The sequence below is a fragment of the Narcine bancroftii genome, chromosome 4 (assembly GCF_036971445.1).
Source record: "Narcine bancroftii isolate sNarBan1 chromosome 4, sNarBan1.hap1, whole genome shotgun sequence".
Taxonomy (NCBI): Eukaryota; Metazoa; Chordata; class Chondrichthyes; order Torpediniformes; family Narcinidae; genus Narcine; species Narcine bancroftii.
The window spans coordinates 301,311,462-301,335,786 of NC_091472.1; the positions used below are offsets into that span (position 1 = coordinate 301,311,462).

At 39.6% G+C, this 24,325-nt stretch overlaps 1 protein-coding gene across 4 annotated transcripts in view; it reads left to right on the forward strand.

Annotated features, from left to right (window-relative positions):
- Positions 1-24,325, forward strand: part of metap1d (methionyl aminopeptidase type 1D (mitochondrial)) — a 184,059-nt gene that overhangs the window by 38,439 nt on the left and 121,295 nt on the right. For 2 of the 4 annotated variants that reach the window (XM_069935728.1, XM_069935730.1), the window contains 3 exons: positions 21,632-21,792; positions 22,821-22,970; positions 24,122-24,270. In XM_069935728.1, coding sequence (XP_069791829.1) covers positions 21,632-21,792; positions 22,821-22,970; positions 24,122-24,270 — 460 coding nt within the window. Of the gene's footprint in view, positions 1-13,498; positions 13,617-21,631; positions 21,793-22,820; positions 22,971-24,121; positions 24,271-24,325 lie in introns of all 4 variants that reach the window. The other 2 variants (XM_069935729.1, XM_069935731.1) reach the window with 2 other exon arrangements.

A 24,325-nucleotide genomic window follows, 5' to 3' on the forward strand; every position in this document is an offset into this window, starting at 1 on the left:
TGTGCCAGGATCCTGGAATGAACCTCTGCCCTTACTGTTGTAATGCAGTGCTGTGCCAGGATCCTGGAATGAACCTCTGCCCTTACTGTTGTAATGCAGTGCTGTGCCAGGATCCTGAAATGAACCTCTGCCCTTACTGTTGTAATGCAGTGCTGTGCCAGGATCCTGAAATGAACCTCTGCCCTTACTGTTGTAATGCAGTGCTGTGCCAGGATCCTGGATGCTGGGATTTAGTTTCTGTGGGGCAGAACACCAATCCCTGTTTATTTCATAAGCTGTGACCTGTGGAGTAAAACAAGGATTGATGCTTGGACTCCAATTTTTAATCAACAATTTGGCATTATTAAATTAGGTGGGAATATACATAGATGTAAAGACTAAAAATGAAATAAGCATAAAATAATAGAAGATGAAGTTGGAAAAATGAGTTATCCATCACAGTAGAAAAATCAGGTGCTATGTATGTTTTAGAGGCTAATAGATGAAATGTTAATATTAAATGGGATGTGGATATGCTTGTACACAAATCATTAAAAGCTAATGCCAGTACAGCAAGAAATTAGTAAGTCAAATAGCATGGCTATTGGTCAAATTGGCTTTTATTGCAGGTAAATTTGAGTGGAAGACTTGTCTTAGTACAGATATAGAGGTGCTTGGTTGCGACTGTAATACGAATATTGTGTAAGATTTTAGCTTCCTTACCAAATAAGGAGGATGTGTAAAAATCATAGGGTAGTGATCATGGGAGATTTTAACTTCCCACACATTGATTGGGATACCCATACGGTTAGAGGGCTGGATGGGCTGGAGTTCGTTAAATGTGTTCAGGATTGTTTTCTAAATCAGTTAGTAGAAGAACCGACTCGGGATGGTGTAATACTGGATCTCCTGTTAGGGAACGAGCTAGATCAGGTAGCGGACATTAATGTTGGAGAACCAATTGGGTCTAGTGACCATAATTCTGTTAGTTTTGGGGTAGTTTTAAGGAAGAGAAAGGAGAGGCCTAAAGTTGAGGTTCTGAATTGGGAAAGAGCAAATTTCATAGGAATAAGAAGGGATTTGGGGAGTATTGAGTGGGACAGGATATTTTCAGGTAAGGATGTTAATGAAAAATGGAGGATATTCAAAAAAGAAATTTTGAGGGTACAGAGTAGTTATGTCCCAGTCTGGATCAAAGGAAAGGCTGGAAGTCATAGGGAGGCTTGGTTTTCGAGGAATATTGTAAATTTGGTTAGGAGAAAAAGGGAGGTGTACAAGAGGTATAAAGAGCAGGGAGCTGAGAAGTTGAAGGAGGACTACAAGGAGTGTAGAAGGAATCTTAAGAAAGAAATTAGAAAGGCCAAAAAAAGGCATGAAGAGGCTTTGGCTGACAGAGTAGAAATAAATCCAAAGGGTTTCTATAAGTACATTAAAAGTAAAAGATTAGTGAGAGATAAAATTGGACCCCTTGTAGATAGTGAGGGTAGGCTGAGTGAGAAGTCTGAGGAAATGGGGGAAATTTTGAATGATTTCTTTGCCTCGGTATTCACTAGGGAAAAAAAAATGTTGAACCAGTTGAAGTAAAGAAAAATAGTGGGGAGGTCATGAAGCATATAAGGATAACCGAGGAGGTAGTGAGGGCTGTGTTAAAAAGATAAAGGTGGATAAATCTCCCGGACCGGACAAAATATTCCCTAGGACACTCAGGGAGGCTAGTGGACAGTTAGTGGGGCCATTAACAGAGATATTTAGGATGTCACTGGCCACGGGGGTGGTACCAAAGGATTGGAGGGTGGCGCATGTAGTTCCTCTGTTTAAGAAAGGGTCCAAATGCAAACCTGGGAATTATAGGCCTGTAAGTCTGACGCAAGTTGATGGAAAGTGTTCTGAGGGATGCTATTTACAAATTTTTGGAGGTACAAGGATTGATAGGGAGTAATCAGCATGGTTTTGTCAGGGGTAGATCATGCTTGACAAACCTGATTGAGTTCTTCGAGGGGGTTACAAAAAAGGTTGATGAAGGGAAAGCTGTGGATGTTGTCTATTTGGACTTTAGTAAAGCTTTTGACAAAGTTCCCCACAGGAGGTTAGGAAAAAAGGTGGAGGCATTAGGTATAAATAAGGAGGTAGTGAAATGGATTCAGCAGTGGTTGGATGGGAGGTGTCAGAGAGTAGTGGTAGAAAATTGTTTGTCCAATTGGAGGCTGGTGACTAGTGGAGTTCCTCAGGGTTCGGTCCTGGGTCCACTATTATTTGTTTTATATATATTAACAATCTGGATGTAGGGGTAGAAAATTGGATAAGCAAGTTTGCGGATGACACAAAGATTGGTGGTGTTGTGGACAGTGAGGTAGATTACCGTAGATTAAAAGGTGATTTAGGAAGGCTGGAGGTGTGGGCTGAGAAATGGCTGATGGAATTTAATACAGATAAATGTGAGGTGCTGCATTTTGGAAAGGCAAATTTAAATAGGTCATATACATTGAATGGTAGACAATTGAGGAGTGCAGAGCAACAAAGGGATTTAGGAGTTATGGTAAATAGTACCCTCAAGGCTGATACTCACGTAGATGGTGTGGTGAAGAAGGCATTTGGAATGTTGGCCTTCATAAATCGGAGTATTGAATTTAAGAGTAGGGAGGTTATGATGAAATTGCACAAGGCATTGGTGAGGCCAAATTTGGAGTACTGTGTACAGTTTTAGTCACCAAATTATAGGAAAGATATAAACAAAATAGAGAGAGTGCAGAGAAGGTTCACGAGAATGTTGACAGGATTTCAGGGTCTGAGTTACAGGGAAAGGTTGTGCAGACTGGGGCTTTTTTCTCTGGAGCATAGAAGATTGAGAGGGGACTTGATAGAAGTGTTTAAGATTTTAAAAGGGACAGACAGAGTAAATGTGGATAGGCTTTTTCAATTAAGAAAGGGGGAGATTCAAACTAGAGGACATGGTTTAAGATTGAAGGGGGAAAATTATAAGGGGAACATGAGGGGAAATTTTTTTACGCAGAGGGTGGTGGGGATGTCGAATGAGCTTCCGGCAGACGTGGTCGAGGCGGGATCATTGGTTACATTTAAGGAAAGACTGGATCGTTACATGGATAGGAGGGGACTAGAGGGGTATGGACCGGGTGCTGGTCAGTGGGACTAGGAGGTTGGGGATTTGCTACGGCATGGACTAGTAGGGCCGAGCTGGCCTGTTCTGTGCTGTAAGTGGTTATATGGTTAAGTGCAGTGAAAATTCACCAGAATTAGTTCCACAGATGTTGGATCTGTTAGATGTGGAGAAATTTTGTGTTTTCTGGAGTTTAAAAGGATGATAGGTCACCTCATTGAAGAGACAAAATTATCAGAAGACCCAGCAGGATAAATGTGGGGAGAGTGTTGCTACTTGCTCAGGATTCTAGAATGGTAAAAGTAAGCCATTTAGGACTGAAATAGGGAGAAATTTCATTACTCAAAGGATGGTAAGATGGGATGTGTCATCTCAGTAATTGCTTCAATTCAAATCAGAGATTTCAGATTTATTGTCAGAGTACATACTCTTACGAGCCCAAAGGACCCCAAAACCCAGCAGCAATAGACATTTACCAAGACAAGTGGTTAATCAACTTTAAGCATGAAAATAGAATCAAACTTTAACTTAACTCTATACTTAACTCACCCAAATTAACCCCCTTCTAATTCTAAGTGCACGTGTAGGTAATGTGTGTGTAAATTTAAGAAAAGTTCTTTGGTTCACAGTTCAATCTCACTTCTCCTTCTTCCAAGTTCTCTGGATGCAGGCAAATCTTATGTTGTACACAGAATTCGACATGTATAAAGTTCATCAGGCTTTGGTGCTTGAAAGGTAAATGTTTACCTCTCAGGAAGGTTCTTGTAGGGTTTGCAGAGAGAGATTTGTTATTCCAGGATTTCCACAACTGAGGTACCACCATTGGTCACCTCAATGTTTCACTGATGAAACTTGCCCCATCAGAGTTTTCCAGATGGTAACTTCTTTCTTCAAGCTACCATAAAGTTCCATTCCTTTTATTCCAAGAGAAACATCAGACAGATAGCACTTCCAGCCATCCACTGCCTTGGAACTTTTTTTCCAACCAGCTCTTCCTGGCTTGCATTGTTCAGCTGCTTTAGTGTCACACACACTAGCTGACTGAGAGAGCTTCTCTTCTCTCTCTCTCCCTAACTGAAACTTCCAGCAAAACTCATTTGCAAAAACCCCCACCTTCTTCAGCAAACAACAGGAGTTCTTTTTTCTGCTCAAGCTGTTGTTAGATAAACAAAACCCAGGAGTGACCTTCCTGTAAGCACCCTTGTAGCTATCCTGGCTCCAGTTCCAAACAATGGTCATTCATTTTATGACATCAATTCAGTTAACACCTACTTGTGAATGTGCATAATGTTCTCCAGAGATCTTCAATATTTCTTCAGTCTTTCAAATAAGATCTGTTTTAAAATGTGTGTATGTATGGAACCGACTCTAAATCTTACCAAAATCCCAAATATTACCAAATTCTCCAAATATATCTATCCATTACAATACATGACATCATTCTTTTTCCTGCGGGGGCAGAACTACCACTTATTGGTAGTGCAAAAAACTGTACACAATGTACATATGTAAACAAATAAATGAATGTAAACAACTAACTGTGCGATATGGTGATGAAAGAAAACAAACAATAAAGTGCAAAAGTAAGAGTCCTTAAATAAATCTCCAGTTGAGTTTGTCATTGAGGTGTCTCCCGGTGGAGGGGTAGTAGCAGCTGTTCTTGAACCTGGTGGTGTGACTTGTGGTACCTATACCTCTTTCCTGATGGTAGCAGTAGAACAGCGTGTATTCTTGGTGGTGTGGATCTTTGATGATTGCTGCTGCTCTCTGACGGTAGCGTTGCCCATAGATGTTCTCAATGTGAAATCGTGAGCTGTGTCTATTACCTTTTGTAGGCCATTAAGCACAGAGGTATTGGTGTCCCCATACCAGACCATCAGCTAATCAGCACGCTTTCCACCTCACACCTGTAGGAATTTGCCAAGGTTTTCGATGTCATACCAAACCTCCCCAAACTCCTGAGGAAGTAGAGGCATTGAAATGCCTTCTTCATGATGCCACTCATGTGTTGGCTCTAGGAAAATGTTTTGGGTCCAGAGGACCCAAAAACCCAGCAGCAATAGACATTCACCAAGACAAATAGCTACTTAAACAAAAGTTGCTTTTAATTATCTTTAAACATGAAAACAGGATCAAACTTTAACTTAACCTACTTAACCCCCTTCTAATTCCAAACACACATGTATGTAATGTGTGTATAAGTTCAGAAAAGTTCTTTGATTCACAATCCAAGTTCACTGGTATCAGACAATTCTTGTACTGTGCACAGAATTTAACATTTATGAATATTCACCAGGGTTTGGTGCTTGAAAGGTAAATGGTTACTGCTCAGGAAGGTTCTTGTCAGTTTTCAGAAACAGATTTGTTACTCGTTGGACACAAACTGATTCCTTCTGATCAGCCACTTCAGTGTCTTGCCGAAGAAACTTGCCCCATCAGAGTTTTCCAGGTTATAACCTTTCTTTCAGGTCATCACAGGGTTCCTTATTTTTCCCTTATTTCAAGTGAAACATTATATAGCCAGTATGGACCATAAGGGCTTTGACCAGGCTGAATTAAGAACTCACAACCTGTCTTCAAAATGGGGTTTCAAACAAGCTTGCCAGCTTGTCATATTCCAGGCCACGCTGCTGCTGCTGAACTGTAGAGCTCGATTCTCTCTCTTTCTCTCTCAGAGACACCCATGTGACCCGCTTAGAACAGCAAACTGCATTCAGACAGAGTGTGGCACCAGACCCAATCTTCTGAGTCCGTTCATCTGTTGCTTTCTAAAACTATAATCCATTACCCCACAGCAGGTCCAATTAACACCTACTTGTGAAGTCTCTATAGGCATCCTTCAAAGTTTTTGCAAAGGCACTCGGAGCCTGGACTGCCTGGTTTGAGCCAAGCTCTTACGTTTTAAATGAGATCTGTGTTGTGTTTGTATTTGTTTGTGACCTACACTTTAAAAAAAAACCCCACAATTTATCTCCTTTAAAACATATCTATATACAACATAAAATATAACATAATCTGTCACAAAAGATCCTCCAAGACAGTGACTCCCAAGAACCTAAATTTGCTCACCCTCTGATTCCCCAATGATCACTGGATCGTACACATCTGGTTTCCCCTTCCTGAAGTCAACAATCAACTCTTTAGTTTTTGCTGACATTGAGTGCGAGCTTATTGTTGGTGCACCATTTGGCCAAGTTTTCAATCTCCCTCTTATATGTTGACTCATCGCCTCTTTTTATACCCGTAGATGGTGTTATTGTCATACCGAACCGCACAGTTGTAGGTGTAAAGCGAGTAGGTCCAGGGGCTAAGAATGTAGCCCAGTGGTGCTCTGGTACTGATGGAGATTGTTGAGGAGATTTTCTTACCAATCCTCACTGATTATGGTCTGTAGGTAAGGAATTAAAGGATCCAATAACACAGTGGGGTGTTGAGTCCCAGGTCATGGAGTTTGCTGATCAGTTTTGAGGGGATGATGGTGTCGATAAAGAGCAAGTATCCTGATGTATGAATCTTTGCTGTCCAGGTGTTCCAGGGCCAGTGACATGTCGCCTCTCAGACAGGAGCTGATGTGCTTCCACACCAGCCTTTCAAAACACTTCATCTGTACCTGCAATGAGCTTGTCAACTTCATTCACTTCAACTTCCACCCTGATCTCAAACTCACCTGGTCTATTTCTGACAATAATCTCCCCTTCCTGGATCTCTCTGTCTCTGTCTCGGGAGACAAGCTTTCCATTGACATACTGTTAATACATATTACAAGCCTCCCACAACCAACTTGACTACACTTCCTCACACCCTGTCCCCTGCAAGGATTCTATCGCCCTTCTCTCAATTTCTTCGTCTCTCCCATATCTGTTCTCAAGATGCGATCTTCCAGTCCAGGTCTTCTGAAATGACTGTCTTCTTCTACAAATGTGGCTTCCCCTTTACCATCATCAACTCAGCCCTCACCTGCATCTCCTCCATTTCCTGCTCATCTGCCCTGGCCCCCTCCTGCCCCCAGATGAAACAAATATTGAGCTCCCCCTTATTCTCACTTACCACCCACCAGCCTCTGCATCCAACACATTATCCTCCGTAATTTACAGCACTTACATCAAGATCCCACTACCAGATATATCTTCCCTTCTCCTCCCCTGTCTGCCTTCCGTAGGGACCACTCCCTCTATAACTCCCTTGTGCACTAATCCCTCCCCACCAGTCTCCTCCTCGGCAGCTTCCCCTGTGGCCGCAGGAGGAGCAACACTTGCGCCCACACCTCCCCCCTCACCACGGTTCTGAGCCCCAAACAGGCCTTTCAAGTGGAGCAACACTTCACTAGTGTATTTACAGGACTGATTAACTGCATCTTGTGCTCCCTTTATGGCCTTCTCTACAACAGAGAGACTGGGAGATCACTTCACAGGGACCTATGCTCCATCCGCACCAGTGACAGAGACCTCCCAGTAGCCAACTATTTCATTTCTGTGTCACACTCCCATACTCACATGACTGGCCATGGCCTTATGTACTATCCAACCAAGACCACCCGCATATTGGAAGAACAAAGCCTGATTTTCCGTTTGGGCATTCTCCAACTAGACGGAATTAACATCGACTTTTCCAGTTTTTGCTAACCTGCTCTCCTCTTCCCCCTCCCTCCTCCCCTCCCTCTTTCTAGTTCTCATCTCTCCTTCCCCCTCCCTTCACCTAGCCATCCCTCTTCCCCTTGATCGCTGCTGTCCCCTCCCTCCCTTCTCTACGCATCACCTCCTCTGCCTTTGCAACCACACCTCGCCCCCCCCCCCCCCACTCCCGCAGCTCTTTTACTCAGATTTTTCCATACCTTGATGAAGGGCTCAGCTCTAAATGTCGGTTATATCTTTTTTACCTTTGCTATATAAAGGACACTATTCAACCTGCTGAGTTTCTCCAGCATTGTGTGTTTTTACTTCAACCATGGTGAGTACAATTTTTTTTTTTTAACTTCATCTCTGTTGATGTGAGTTCCACTGGTCAATAATCATTTAGGCAGGTTACCACACTCCCCTTGGGCACCAGTACAATTGATGCATGTTTGAAATAGGTGGCTGCTATGCCCTTCTGGAGTGAGATGTTGAAAATATCTGTGAATGCAGTGGTAAGTTGGTCAGCACAGAGTTTTAATACTTAGCTGGGTACTCTGTACATCCCAGATGATTTCCTCGGATTCTCTTGCCTGAAGATAGTCTGCATGTCATCCTCGGATATTGACAGGAGAGGATCATCGGGGACAAGGGGGTGCACGGTGGTGGTTCTTTCCTGTTCTTCTGTTCAAATCAAATGCAGAAGGCATTGAGTTTGTCAGAGAGAGATTGAGAGATCTCTAATAATTAAAGGAATCAAGGGATGTGGAGATAGTACGAGACAATGTTGTTTTTGAGCTGGTAAGCCGACAAACTTTGAAAAACAGTGACCTTTGAGGAGCAGGACGTTCCTGGTCCAATTTCATGTTGCCCCTTTAATGATATTATTTGCAAAAATGGACCCTTTTCTGTATTTTGATGATGATCCATTGATCAACCTTATTTCATACATGTTCTCAATCAATGCTACAGTATATAAATGAAAACTCCCTTCAACTAGATTTCAGATCAATAATTTTTAGTCCTTTTCATACATTGCATGACCTTACTAATGATTTCAAACATTTTTCCAGCTGGCCACTTAAGTGGATCAAATCATTAAAATATCTTACTTTGACCCAATCTCATATTCACTGTTGCCAAAAACACCATGCACAATTCTGCTACAGTTGAACTCGGGTTTTTCATTGTTACCAGAGCAATCAACTGCATTTCGTTAAAGACTTGGCTGACCATATTTTGTCTTTTGCTAAATTTTGCTCACTTGTCATTTCAAACCTCCTGCATCCCAATGTTCTAAATTTATTATTAATTGTTACATTCAAATTTCTGTACAATAACTTGAGTAAATGCTTAGGTGTCTACAGATCTGATGTTTCCAAAAAAACTATGTAAATTGAAGGATTTTACATAATACAGTGATCTGCTGCATTTGAAGGAGGCAGGATAGAAACAATCCTCATCAGAGGAAGAAGGCTAGAGAAGTTGAGGAAATAAAAAAGGAGGATCGCTTGAAAAATGAGAAATGTAAGACATCATTTAATTCTGTTTAATGTTCATTCTTCTGCATAGCCTTCATATATCCTTTACTATTCCATTCATTATTAAAGAGCTTTCAAACCACATCATTATTCGATGCCATGCTGAATGCTATATTGGATAAATGTAATGAATTTACTGTGTCAATAACTGTATTTTTGATCTGGAATGCAAAGCCTGATAATGTGATGGAAGCACGTTAACTCATAGCTTTCAGAAAAGAATTTCATAAGCATTTGATGAAAAAAAATGTTTAGGGCTGCAAAAAAAGAGTTAAAAATGGGGAAGACTGGATTGCACTTACAAAACTTTGGCTAAGAAATCTGACATAGTCTTTTATGGGAAGGAATAATTTTGATTTCTGATTGTCAGAGTACATACATGGCATCACATACAACTGTGACAGATTATGTTATATTTTATATTGTATATAGATATGTTTTAAAGGAGATAGATAGTGGCAGGTTTTTTAGTTTAGCTCACATACAGATGCAAACACTTCAAAATACATCTCATTTAAAAGGCTGGAGCTCTGCTCAAGCCAGATGTCCAGGCTCTGGGTGCCTTTGGAAGAACTTTGAAGGATGCCTATAAGGACTTCACAAGTAGGTGTTAATTGGACATACTGTGGAGTAATGGATTATTGTTTTGGAAAGCAACAGATGAACAAACTCAGAAGATTGGGTCCACTGCCGCAGTCTGAATGCAGTTTGCTGTTCTAAGAGGGTTATGTGGTTTTCTCTGTGTGAGAGAGAGAGAATTCAGTTCTTCAGTTCAGCAGCAGCAGCTGGGACAGGAACAGGACAAGCTGGCAAGCTTGTGGAAAAACCCCATTTTGAAGACAAGTTGTCAGTTCTTAGTTCAGCCTGGTCAAAGCCTTTGTTGTTCATACAAGAGGAGAGGGCTGGCTGCATAATGTTTCACTTGAAATATGGGAAACAAAAAGGAACTCTGTGGTGACTTGAAAGAAAGGTTACCCAGTGGTGACCTGAAAGAAAGGTTATCATCTGGAAAACCCTAATGGGGCAAGTTTCTTTGACAAGACACTGAAGTGGATGATCGAAAGGGATCAGTTGTGGATGTCCAACGAGCAACAAATCTCTCTGAAAACTGACAAGAACCTTCCTGAGCAGTAACATTTACCTTTCAAGCAGCAAAGCCTGGTGAAATTCATAAATGTTAAATCCTGTGCACAGTAAAAGAATGGCCTGCAACCAGTGAACTTGGAGGAGTGAGAAGTGAGATTGGACTGTGAATCAACGAACTTTTCAGAACTCATACACACATTACATACACATGCGCTTAGAATTAGAAGGGGGTTAAGTTAGGTTAAGTAAGTTAATAGTAATAAGTTGGAGTTTGATCCTGTTTTCATGTTTAAAGATAATTAAAAGCAACTTTTGTTTAAGTAACCATTTATCTTGGTGAATTTCTATTGCTGTTGGGTTTTGGGGTCCTCTGGGCTCATAACACAACCATGAGATTCTTTTTATCTGCAGGCAAGGTAGAATCATGCTCTGCTGGGACCAAGGAAAGCTGCCTCAGGACCTTCGTGATGCCATCATCATCACCCTGTACAAAAACAAAGGTGAGAAATCAGACTGCTCAAACTACAGGGGAATCACGCTGCTCTCCATTGCAGACAAAATCTTCGCTAGGATTCTCCTTAATAGACTAATACCTAGTGTCGCCGAAAATGTCCTCCCAGAATCACAGTGTGGCTTTTGCGCAAACAGAGGAACTACTGACATGGTCTTTGCCCTCAGACAGCTCCAAGAAAATTGCAGAGAACAAAACAAAGGACTCTACATCATCTTTGTTGACCTCACCAAAGCCTTTGACACCGTGAGCAGGAAAGGGCTTTGGCAAATACTAGAGCGCCTTGGATGCCCCCCAAAGTTCCTCAACATGGTTATCCAACTGCACGAAAACCAACAAGGTCGGGTCAGATACAGCAATGAGCTCTCCGAACCCTTCTCCATTGACAACGGCGTGAAGCAAGGCTGCGTCCTCGCACCAACCCTCTTTACTATCTTCTTCAGCATGATGCTGAAACAAGCCAATAAAGACCTCAACAATGAAGACGGTGTTTACATCCGGTACCGCACGGATGGCAGTCTCTTCAATCTGAGGCGCCTGCAAGCTCACACCAAGACACAAGAGCAACTTGTCCGTGAACTACTCTTTGCAGACAATGCCGCTTTAGTTGCCCATTCAGAGCCAGCTCTCCAGCGCGTGACATCCTGTTTTGCGGGAACTGCCAAAATGTTTGGCCTGGAGGTCAGCCTGAAGAAAACTGAGGTCCTCCATCAGCCAGCTCCCCACCATGACCACCAGCCCCCCCCACATCTCCATCGGGCACACTGAACTCAAAACGGTCAACCAGTTTACCTACCTCGGCTGCACCATTTCATCTGATGCAAAGATCGACAAGGAGATAGACAACAGACTCACCAAGTCAAATAGTGCCTTTGGAAGACTACACAAAAGAGTCTGGAAAAACAACCACCTGAAGAAACACACAAAGATCAGCGTGTACAGAGCCGTTGTCATACCCACGCTCCTGTTTGGCTCCGAATCATGGGTCCTCTACCGGCATCACCTACGGCTCCTAGAACGCTTCCATCAGCACTGTCGCTGCTCCATCCTCAACATTCATTGGAATGACTTCATCACCAACATCGAAGTACTCAAGCTGGCAGAGTCCGCAAGCATTGAATCCATGCTGCTGAAGACCCAACTACCCTGGGTGGATCATGTCTCCAGAATGGAGGACCATCGCCTTCCCAAGATCGTGTTCTATGGCGAGCTTTCCACTGGCCACCGAGACAGAGGTGCACCAAAGAAGAGGTACAAGGACTGCTTAAAGAAATCTCTTGGTGCCTGCCACATTGACCACCGCCAGTGGGCTGATATCGCCTCCAACCATGCATCTTGGCGCCTCACAGTTCGGCGGGCAGCAACCTCCTTTGAAGAAGACCGCAGAGCCCACCTCACTGACAAAAGACAAAGGAGGAAAAACCCAACACCCAACCCCAACCAACCAATTTTCCCTTGCAACCGCTGGAACCGTGCTTGCCTGTCCCGCATCGGACTTGTCAGTCACCAACGAACCTGCAGCAGATGTGGACATACCCCTCCATAAGCCTTCGTCTGCGAAGCCAAGCCAAAGAAAAAGTGCAAAAAAAGCTACACAACATATACATGTAAACAAATAAAGAACTGTAAACAAATAATGAATGTAAACAAACTGTGTAAAACAGAGAGAATAAAAAAATCAATAAAGTGCACAAGTAAGAGTCCTTAAATGAGTCCCTGATTGAGTTTGTTGTTGATGAGTCTGATGGTTGAGGGGTAGCAGCTGTTTCTGAACCTGGTAGTGAGAATCTTGTGGCACCTATACCTCTTTCTTGATGGCAACAGCGAGAACTGAGTGTGTGCTGGGTGGTGTGTATTTTTGATGATAGCTGCTGCTCTCTGATGGCAGTGTTACCTATAGATGTTCTCAGTAGTGGGGAGAGTTTTGCCAGTAATGTCCACTACCTTTTGGAGAGCTCTGTGCTCAGGGGTATTAATGTCCCCATACCAGACTGTGATGCAGCTGGTCAGCACACTTTCCACCATACATTTGTAGAAATTTGCCAGGGTTTCTGGTGTCATATCATACCTCTGCAAAGTCCTGAGTAAGTGGGCACTGACGTGCTTTCTTCACGATTCCCTTAGTGTGTTGGGTCCAGGAAAGATCCACCTAGAGAGTGACTCCCAAGAACTTAAATGTGCTCACCTTCTCCACCTCTGATCCCCCAGTGATCACTGAATTGTATACCTCAGGCTTTTTCTTCGTGTACTTAACAATTATCTCCTTAGTTTTGGTGACATTAGGTGCAAGGTTGTTGTTGGTGTACCATTCAGCCAAGTTTTCAATCACCCTCCTGTATGTTGACTCATCTCTTTTCTTTATACAGTCCACTATTGTGGTATCGTCAGAAAATTTGTAAATGATGTTATTGTCTTACTGAGCCACACAGTGGTAGGTGTAAAGTGAGTAGAGCAGGGGGCTAAGAACACAAGCCTGTGGTGCTCCAGTACTGATGGAGATTGTGGAGGAGATGTTCTTGCTAATCCTCACTGATTGTGATCTTGAGGTGAGGACATCCATGATTAAATTATACTTTGGGGTGTTGAGTCTCATGTCTTGGAGTATGCTGATCTGTGTAATGATACCATGATTTTCTTTCATTAATTTCTCACCCAGTGCACGTTATAAAAAATGTACAAGTCCCATCACTCCAATAAGATGGTCCCTGAATGACTTCAGTAAAATTAATGGAAGATTGCTGAAATTTGGTGGATGCCCATACTGCCTTGGGAAGGTAATGAACAGAATCCATGTCCTGAGGTTGAAGCTATTGTCACTGACTCTCCTATCTATGTTAATCTTGTTTTATGGGGGAAAGGTACAGACCTCTGTACATTATTAGTGGTGTGGATGTTTCTAAGATGTGGATGTTTCATTAAATCTCCAGTCAAAAGATGAAACTCTTTTTGAAATCTGCTTAAAAATTTTGACTGTAAATCAGAAAATCTACCTGATTTTTAATATAAATAACAGGATGTTCAGTGATTCAAATGCTAATAATGCCTGGGATTTAAGATATCCAAAACCTAAAACTCACGGCAATCTTCTTGCTTGATTTTTGATCTATGTTAAAACTGACCTGAAACATATAATTTTGTGAAAACATGGAGAATCACAAAGGTGGATGAGCTATTGCAGAGAATGAAATAAACTTTGAAGAGTTGTGGGTAGTCCAGGATGCTGAGAATTTTTCACTCATATAAATAAATTAAGACTTCTTGCGGATATGAGCAGTGACAACTCCTGGGAGGTATTAAAGTTAAAATACTGAACAATATTACGAGCTCACATTTCATTGAGGGTTGCCTGTCACTTTAAAGATTAATACAGGCTGCAACCATTCACAGATGTGATGAGGTTGGATGGCACCATCAAGTACTGACTATCAACAAAATTGATATTCTGGAGGAATAGGAAGTACAATGGTTGTTTATCCCGGAAAATAGGTGGTGAGGGAGTCGTGTGAGTGGGACACTTAAATAAACAGGATTTCGTTTTTGACCACCAGCCACTTGATGAGCACAGAAGTGGAGTGACTGTGTGAAATGGATCATTTGGCTGATTCTCCCTGTCAGGGGAATTATTGAACCATCATGACCGAAGGAAAGGTCACTTTAATTGACCCGTATCTAAAGGAAGCAGGAGAATTGCTGCATCAAATTGTGACCAAGGTAATGGTCATTTTGACTGCCCATGCCTGGGTTTTGGAAGCATCATGCGAGTCATTCATTTCATTTCCCCTATGCAAGGAAAGGGGAGTTGTGGCAACTGTTCGTCCGAAAGGATATTTCTTAGCAAGAAACTCAACAAGGATATGTGAGTTTTCAGCGTCCAATTACTCAGTCTCTCCCACCTCCTTCGTAATTACTTCTGGGCATTAGTTTAAAAGTTTTCATTTCAACACAGGATTTCTAAGATTGTGCCTAAGCTATAATAGTTTGGTTATCTCTCTCACACACACGTACACTTGCGCGTGCATAGGTGGGGTAAGTTTAAGTAATATGTTATTCTTTGAGTGATTATTAATAAATATATTGTTTTAAAAGAAAAGCAATAACAGTCTCTTGGTGAATTTCTATTGCCAATGTAACAAGAATCAAAAAATGCAATAGGCATCTGCCCAGTCTTTTTCTGTTAACAGATCAACGCCTCTGAACAGTGACTTGAGAAGCTTTTTTATAGGATAATTAAGAATCACCCACATAGGTTGGGCTGGAGTTTTCTTTTATTGATTCACAGAACATGGATGTCACTGGTAATGCCAGCATTTATTGTCCAGCAAAATTACCCCAGAACTGGAGACATTTATTTACTTTTTTGGGTCTTGGGTTATACAGAGGCAGGACTGAGTCAGGCTGGTAGGTTTCCTTCACTAAGGGATATTAGTGAGTTTCAGTAACAGTCTAGGAATTTCATTGTTACATTTACTGAGACCAACTTTAAGTTCTAGGTTTATTTAATTACCTGTATTTAAATTCACCAGCTGCCTTTGTGTGATACATCAAATGAAAGGTCATCAACCTGAAATGTTAACTATAATTTTCTCCCTACAGAAGCTGCCTGGCCTGCTAATATTTTCAGTTATCCCACCATCCCCTTCATATTCATGTATACATTTGCCAGATTATACAAAACGAGTAGAGTTGTGGATAATGAGGAAGCTTGTTAAAGGATTGTACCATTTGGAAATATGGACAAAGAAATAACAGATGGAGTTTAATCCACATAAATTAATCGAGATATATTTAAGTCAAATGTAAAAGGGAAGTGTACATTAAATGCCTCAACCCTTGGGAGCATTGATATACAAAAGGATTTTGAGTTATATAACTCCCTAAAAGTGACAATGCAATTAGATAAGGTGGTAAAGAAGACAAACGATGTGCTTGCGTTGGTCAGTTGTGGTGTTGAGTATAAAAATCAGTAAGTCATGTTGCAATGACATTAAGCTTTGATCAGATCACACTTGGATAATTGTGTGCAGTTATGATCGCCGCATTACAGGAAGGATGTAGAGGTTTTGGAGAGGTTGTGGAAGTCTTGATAAAGGATCCCTACTTGTCAATGTGGCAGTCTTAAGAATAAGTGAAATGTAGAGATGCACCAAAATTCTTGCCTGGTGCAGCCAAACAGGTATATAAGGTTCAACAACTATAATTAGTAAAAATTAAATGACCATGAATGGCAGTACAGAAAAAGAGATAATAAATGTTAAAAGATAGATAAACGAATGTTCACAGTGAAAAATAAAATGATGTTTCAGTGGTACAGACAGATATTTTGGTAGTACCAGGTAGTAGATGATTGAGGTTAGAAAAATACAAAGGAGGATCAAGACCCTGATAGCTGTTCCTGAAGGTAGCAGCAAAAATAGATTGTGATCCAGGTGATGGAGATTTTTTATGATGTTGGATGCCTTCTTGAGGCTGCATCTCACATAGATATCTTCAGTGGTTGGCAGCTTGGTGCCTGTGATGGACTTGTCTACATTTGCCACTTTCTGCAACCTTCTGTGTTCCTAGGCACTTGAGTTTCCAAAACAAGTCCATCATGCCAGTAATCAGTATACTTTCTGCACCACACATGTAGAAATTCAATAGAATATTCAACGGCATGCGGAATCTCTTCAGACTCCTCAGAAAGTAGAGGCATTGGCGCATTTTCTTCAGAGTTGCCTTGGTGTACTGGCTTCAGAAAAGGTTCTCTGATATGCGGCCCCAGGAACTCACCCTCTCCACTGCCATCCTATCAATGAAAACAGGTGAAATCTGAAGCATTGATTGATCATTTTTCTCTATGGATGCTGCCTGACCCACTAAGTCACTCTAGTTTCTCTTTGTTCATTCAAAATTCCAGCACCTTCAGTTATTATTTTTCTCTCGTTTCTCACCAGGATGTTATCTGGATTAGATCATTAACTATAAGGAAAGGTTCCACAAACTTGGATTGTTTTCTGGAACATCGGAGGGAAGGGGAGACTGGATGGAAATTTTAAGAGGCATAAATAATAGTCATTTTCCTTGCATGGAAATTTCAAATACCAGATGGCATAGCTTCAAGGTGGAAGCTTAAAGGAGATGTACCATGCATATTTTTTTACATAGAGAGTTGTAGGTGCCAGAATCACACTGCCAGGGGAAGTGGTGGATGCAGATATGATAGCAACGTTTGAGAGACAACACCGTGCAGCCACTGCCATTACCTGGGTGGAGAGGTGGATAATTGTGGTAGCAATTTAGTACTCTGTAAGGAAAGTATCTGTATTCCAGTGACACCCTACAATCTGTTTTGAAAGTGATCTTGGTTTCATGGCAGCAAGCTGAGTTTGGATGACTGAGATAAAAACAAAAAGTGCTGGAAATAATCAGGGAATTAGGCAAATCCATGCAGAGTTGGAGAAATAGAAAACAAGTGTGCTTTAAATTACACAGTGGGAGACAGGTGGAGAGAATGAAGGGAACATCTGTTGTAGGATGGAGTCCAATGTTGTCCAGGTGACATGATGCTTTCAGGGCTGCCTAGTTAATAGGTGAACAAGAGAATTTGTAGAAAATAACATGCTGGATCATGAGAGGAAAGCACAACAATTGCTGGAAATCAAAGACTAAAAAGTTCTCAAATACAAAGCAGACCAGGTAGCATCTATTGAGAGACCAAAAAAAAATTACAGGTGGGTGCTTCGTGGACTTCAGTAGGGACCATGAACAGCACTCTCCACTGCACATTAATAACTCAGTAGTGGAAAGAGTAGAGAGCACCAAGTCCACTTAACAAGTGAACTATCCTGGACACACAACATCTCTTCATTCATCAGGAAGGCGCCACAGTGATTGCACTTACTTAGAAGACTTAAGCGGGCAAGACTGCCAGCCGCCATCATATCAACCTTCCACAAGCTATCTATCAAGAGCATCCTGGCCAGCTGCTTCACAGTGTGTATGGTTGCTGTAGAGATTTGGAGCGGAGGTCCATCCACAGAACCATGAGTGGCAGGGAGGATCACTACGGTCTCCCTCCTCCACCCCCCCCCCCCAACAATCGACGTAATCTACCAAGATCATTGTCTGAAGAGAGCGTGCAAAATCGTTGAGGGTCCCGACCACCCTGCACTTAGTTACACTTGTGAGAAAGCGATAAAGGAGTATCTTTTCTCTCTTTTTTAATCTTTTATTAATTTTCCACAAAAACGGGGGGAAAATATGGAATAATATACAGAAAATGTGACCATCAAATACTTTCAAACTAATTCAATATTTCCATATATTAACAGCTACAATGAGTAATTTTTATACCAATATATGTAAATTGATTTTTTTAACACCTTTAAAAGATAATTTGTCATATAAATGTAAATGATTACTAATAAGAAAAAGTTGTTTTATTTCAATTCAATTTATGTCTTGAAAAAATAACATTCAGTAAACAAAGATAACAAAGAAGAATCCATTTTTTTAGCATCAGAGATATATATACCAACAAATCAACTAGAAACGATAAGAAAGAAATCCTTCTCTGGATACCATGAATATTTGTAGAAACTCTTGGAGCAATTTCTACGAGTTCCAAAGCTAGGTTGAATAATAGGACAACCTTGATGCGTACCCCTATGAAACCTAAATTAAGGAGATTTATAGTTATTAGTAATAGGAGCCTGGTAAATTAGTTTGATCAAAGAGATAAATACAAGACCCAAGTTAAATTTCTCAAAACCTCGAATAAATAAGGCCATTCCACTCTGTTAAAAGCATTTTCAGCATCAAGTGAAACAACACATTCTAGTCATTTGGATGGAGTGGAATAAATAATGTTCAATAATCTTCTATTCTTAATAAACCCAGTTTGATCTTTGGAGATTATTTTAGGCAAAATATTCTCAAATACATTGGCCAAAATCTTAGAAAGAATTTTAAAATCTACATTTATTAATGAGATTGATCTATAAGAAGTACATTCAGACAAATCCTTATCTTATTTTGGGAATCAATGAAATTGAACGCTCATAAACATTTTTAGGCAAAGTTCCAGAAGAAAATGAATCAGTAAGAACTTTACATAAGTAAGGACAGGAGAATCAGAGGCAAATCCACAATTTCCATGGACTGTGAGAATGCTGAACAACTAAAGGAATTGCTCATTCCAACCATCCAAGACTTAACTATTTATTTATGTTTATCTCTGTATATTTGTCCTGCATATATATTGCTTGTCTGTATGTGTGTTATTTCTGATTCTGTGTATGCAGGTTTTGCACTGAGGACCAGATAACACTGTTTTGTCAGGTTGTACTTGCGCAGTCTTAAGATAAATAAATTTGAACTTGGAAGGCGAAGTGCTATGCCCCAAACTTTCATCAAGTTTAGTTGGATCAGTACAGGAAGCCAAAAATCGAAGAGGGCAGAGTAGATGGAGAGGGCATTGTGATAGGTACTGAAAGATCATGCTAGGTATTGTGAACTAAATGAGATGTTCTGCAAATGGTCAATCAATCAGTGTTTGATTTCTCAAATAAAGGGCTCCACATTGTGAGTATCAAATACAATGCACAGAATAGAAGACGTGCTTGAATTACTGCTTCACCTGGAAGGAGTGTTTTGCATCCCCAGTTGATAGGAAGGAAAGAACTAAAAGGACAGGTGTCATTCTTCCTGCATTTGCCATGAGTAGGGAAGTAGTTGGTGGAGTTGCAAAGGGTAGCCAGAGAGTTGTGATGAGGGCTTGTCAGAATGTACTTTGAGCATTGCTGCTTTCAGGAATGGCTTCAACATTGCATCACCAGGCATTGACTATTAGAGACTGCATCATGGTTGGAGCCATCGATGACGTAACGTTATTGCTCATCGCTTTTGTTCTGGATAAGATGCAAGCTCCCTGAAGCCCAGTGGGAGGCTGATACTGGACTCCTCAATGACCCTTGATGTTCAATATAGACCTTCCCCAATGTACCAACTATTTCACTATGATTTTTTGTTACCTTTCTAACATGAAAATTCAATATATTTATTAGAAAATGTAAAATAGTTGAAATGCTCAGCTAATCGAGCAGCATCTGTGGAGAAAGAAGAGAGAGAGAGAAAATTGAAAGTCTATGATGGTCTGGAGACTAGGGGGACAAAATATCACAAGCGGTATTGTTACCAGCTGATTGAAGATGATGAAAGTCTGTTAATTGCAACTGATCTGCCTGGAGAAGGCGCAAACATAAGAGATGTGTAATAACAAAGGGAAGTGAAGAAAATTAGTGCAAGGATTATGAAATGAAAAACATTTGCCAAAAATTCTCAATAGAAACATTAGTGAATGTTAGAAATATTGATTTTCTGACATTTACTTTGAAACCTACTCTCGCAACATTTCTACTTAAGCAAAATTGACAAAACTGGATGCAAAATTATGGCCCAAATAGTGTGAGATTTTGAGGTGGTTTTCTTCTTTGTTTTTACAAACTCAGCTGCATATTACCAAACATAAAACTTGTATCAACCAACATAATAGAATAGTTTTAACATATTTTCCTTAAATAATTTAGGTAATATCTTTTGATATATTTAAGAGTTGTGAGTGGGTATAATTTAATTATCTGAACTTAGCTTTATTTTCAGAAATACATCATAAAGGTAAATATTGTTCAATAAGAGTGGCACAACATACCAGTCAGCACAATGTTCTTACAGCGCCAGTGACTCAGGTTCGAATCTGGCGCTATCTGGAAGTAGTTTGTACGTTTTACGCATGTCTGGATGGGTTTCCTTTGGGTCCTTTGGTGTCCTCCCACCCTTCAAAACATACCGTAAGTTAATTGGGAAATTTGGGCAGCCAAAGGGCCTGTTACTGTGCTAATTTTTTAAAAATTGCATTTGAATTTAAAGTGGGAAAACCTAATGTTAAATAATGCAAAAATCAAAATCTGCATGGAACTATTTGCTAGATAAATTGGTATGCAATTGTCATTTTATAGCTAATTTTGAACAAATATGCTAAATATACTTTAAGACTCAACCAATGACTTACTGTTATTTTCATGTTTCCCAGAAGGTATAGGAAGTTTTGGTGCAATATTTTTCAAACTGGTGCAAAATATCATGGGAAATGCAACTTGTACTGAATGTTACTTATGTTGTTGATGGCAATCCCACTAAGCAGGACTGACTGAAAATGAGTGCTTAGCCTCATTTGTTGTCACTGACTCAGTGCCTTCCCCACCCACCCACAACTCTCATTAGTTTTTTACATATAGTTGTTCCTAAAGACATTGAAACATTCTTTTAATATCTTTGATTTTCAAATGGATTCAAGTAATTAAAAATATTTAAGTAATTTTTAATTGTAATATAACATATTTAAGTCTAAAAATTATTTAATATCACTGAGTTTAAGTAAAATACCAGTACAGAAAGCACTTGTCCACAAATACCTTTTTCAATCTAGGTGATAACCTATTGAAATAAATAGATGTGCAGATGTTCTTGGTGCAATGGTGATGGTCTTCTGATCTGCCACAAGTCTCTCATGATATCCCCTTACCTCAGTTACCAATTACATTCACTCAGATGATCTTATCCTCTGATCCCCACCCACCACCAATTATGCAGAGGTCCCATTTCCAAATGTTGGCCTGAGCTGTCTTGGTAACAATTAGCCTAACCTGTAATGTTTTAATATATATATGAAGCTTTTATGCTGATGCATTAAAATGCATTTTGATTAGCAAACTGCTGGTAATTGCAATCAATCTCATTTTTGTGTTGACAGGGTGTGTGCCTGTCTGTTGCAGAATTTTCTCATTACAATTCAACATGTCTCACAAGCTCAAACCATTTGGAGTTCAGCTTATAAGATGTATCCTTTGGCAACGTGCCTCCTACCGAGTTGTCCATCCGGCTATTGTTGGACCATCTTACCCTGTACCTAAGGTACATTGCTATTGACTTGTAGTATTATTCTTTCAACGCAACTCCCTGCTGATTTTTGTTATTACCTATAAGAGAGATTAAGGTGAGATGAGAGATATGACAAGTTAAGCAGAAATAATGATGAAGACTCAATAGGTAATTGTGGTTAAGGTCAGGAAAGGATATAGAAATGGGATATTAGGCAGAAAAGAGTGAATTTTTATAGCATATAATGGCTTTGACAAGCACATGGTGAGGAAATCAACGTTTCGCATTTATTAAATTTCATTCAGATAGTTAGTATTTGAATGTCATGTTAAAGGGCATACAATTTAAGATGTATTTTCCCCAAAAAAATGACTTTGATGTTTGAGCAATGTTTATGATATGAAACAATGGTTTTCTGGTTCATTATGGTTACAAGAACATAATGAAGGCAGCTCCTCAAACTAACTTGGGATGACATTGTATTACAACCAAATGTAGAGTTATAACATTTAAAAAAATATTTAATTGTGCCTTCTTGAATTCTACAATCTTTAATTCTCATTATTATGATTGGAATGATTGGAAGTTATATCCATAAAGACTGTAGCTTCATTACCTTTTGAATCATAGTTATGGCACCCTTTCATGATCAGATACCTTCAATTTATATATTAAAGTAAGAATTAATGTTTTGACAGAAGAAAATATAGGTTTAAAGGCTGGTGCTTCATCAAAATTAGTAAAGATTTCACAATTTTTTAAAGGTAAATAAGTTCTTCCATTTGTGTTGTTCAACCAAAGACAGAAAAAGAGCAAGCTACTATTTTTTTTAGTCCTTTGAGTTAACAATGTTCTTAGGAATTTAGAAATGGGCAATGTTAAGTTCAAAAGGGCATTTGAAGAAATATTGCTGCAGCCTTGGGGTTTGTCTGATGGCTCAGGAAGGGTCGAGACTATAACACTCAGGGCAAACTGCCATGAAGCAGGAGTCTCTTTTTGAGAAAATGATCCCATTGTCACGCTCCAGTTTTCTCATCTTCATTTTAAATCTTTTTTTCAAGCACATAAAGAAACCAGACTATGTGACGACAGGCATTATACCAGACTGGGGAGACTACATTGAAATTAAAGATGAAGATCAGATTCAGGGTCTTCGACAAGCTTGTCAACTGGCTCGCCAGATCTTACTCTTTGCTGGAAGGAGTTTAAAGGTAATGTATGTTGTTCCAAAGGTTAACTGAGAAAGGACCATTTCAACAATTTTGCCTGTATCTTCATGCCTTTTCTGCCCTCTTTCCTATAATTGTTAAAGTTAGAAGATTGGTTTCATAAGCTTGTTCTTCTATTTTAACTGCCCACTTAATATGCCATAAAATGCAGTTAAAATATATTTGAAAGGTTACAAAACAAAATTTCCTTTATAAGGGAAGTTTTGATCATTCTCTGGAACCATTCTATTGCATATATTTGATTATTAAACAAGACCATATTTTTGGATAACTTACTTAAGTATAAAAAATTACCAAAGTACCTAAGATTTATCTCTGTGAAGTGATAAATTGATATGGCCAATTCAGAAACATGCATGATCTGAAATATTAACCTTGCCAATAATAACTTCGGCATAATGCAGATGTAAGAGCAAAACCAAATGAGGCGTATAAAAATTTATCAGTTGGCTCGCATATTCATTTTCATGATTTTATTTATATGCTTTGTTCTAATCACTAATTTTCAAATAGAAATTAAAATATAACAAAATAAATAATAGGAAATTTCCAATCATCTGATTTTCTGGTTTCCGACTATATGGCAATTTTAAAAAAAATAGACAAATGAAAATCATAATTTTAAGCGGAAACCTATCTCATAGAAAATGCAGAGCTAAAGTTACAAAATCAGCAGTCTGAATTAAGGAATATGGGTTTCACAAAACTGTTAGCTACTAGTACTTCCCAAAAGTGTTTTACTTTCTTATAATACCAGACAGTACGTAATAAAGGAAATTTAGGCTTTAATTTAGATTAATTTCTATAATCTACAAATGAAAATAATATTGGTTTATATTTCCATATTTTTACTTTAGTATCTCATAAAGAAGGATAAGATGCCATATATTTATGTAATGAATATGACTACACATTTGATAATCTCGTATGAAGTCTACCTGTGCTGCAAATCAGTCTGCCATAGTATAGACTACTGTACGTTGCATAAAGATGTGTATCTTAAGAATTTCAATATTTCTACCTGGTTTTATTAGCAAATAAAAAACCACAATATTTATATACTGTATTTCTTATTAATATAAAATATGTTAAAAGTAGATTTATTTTATTTAGTCTATTCTTTATTTTTTTAGGTTGGCATGACAACTGAGCAATTGGATTACATTGTTCATAATGAAGCAATCAAAAATAATGCATATCCTTCGCCACTGGGTTATGGAGGTTTTCCAAAGTCTGTTTGCACCTCTGTAAACAATGTGGTATGTCATGGCATACCTGACAGGTATTTGTTAATGGCAATTTATCCATTGAATAATCTTGTATTTGCATTTCTGAGA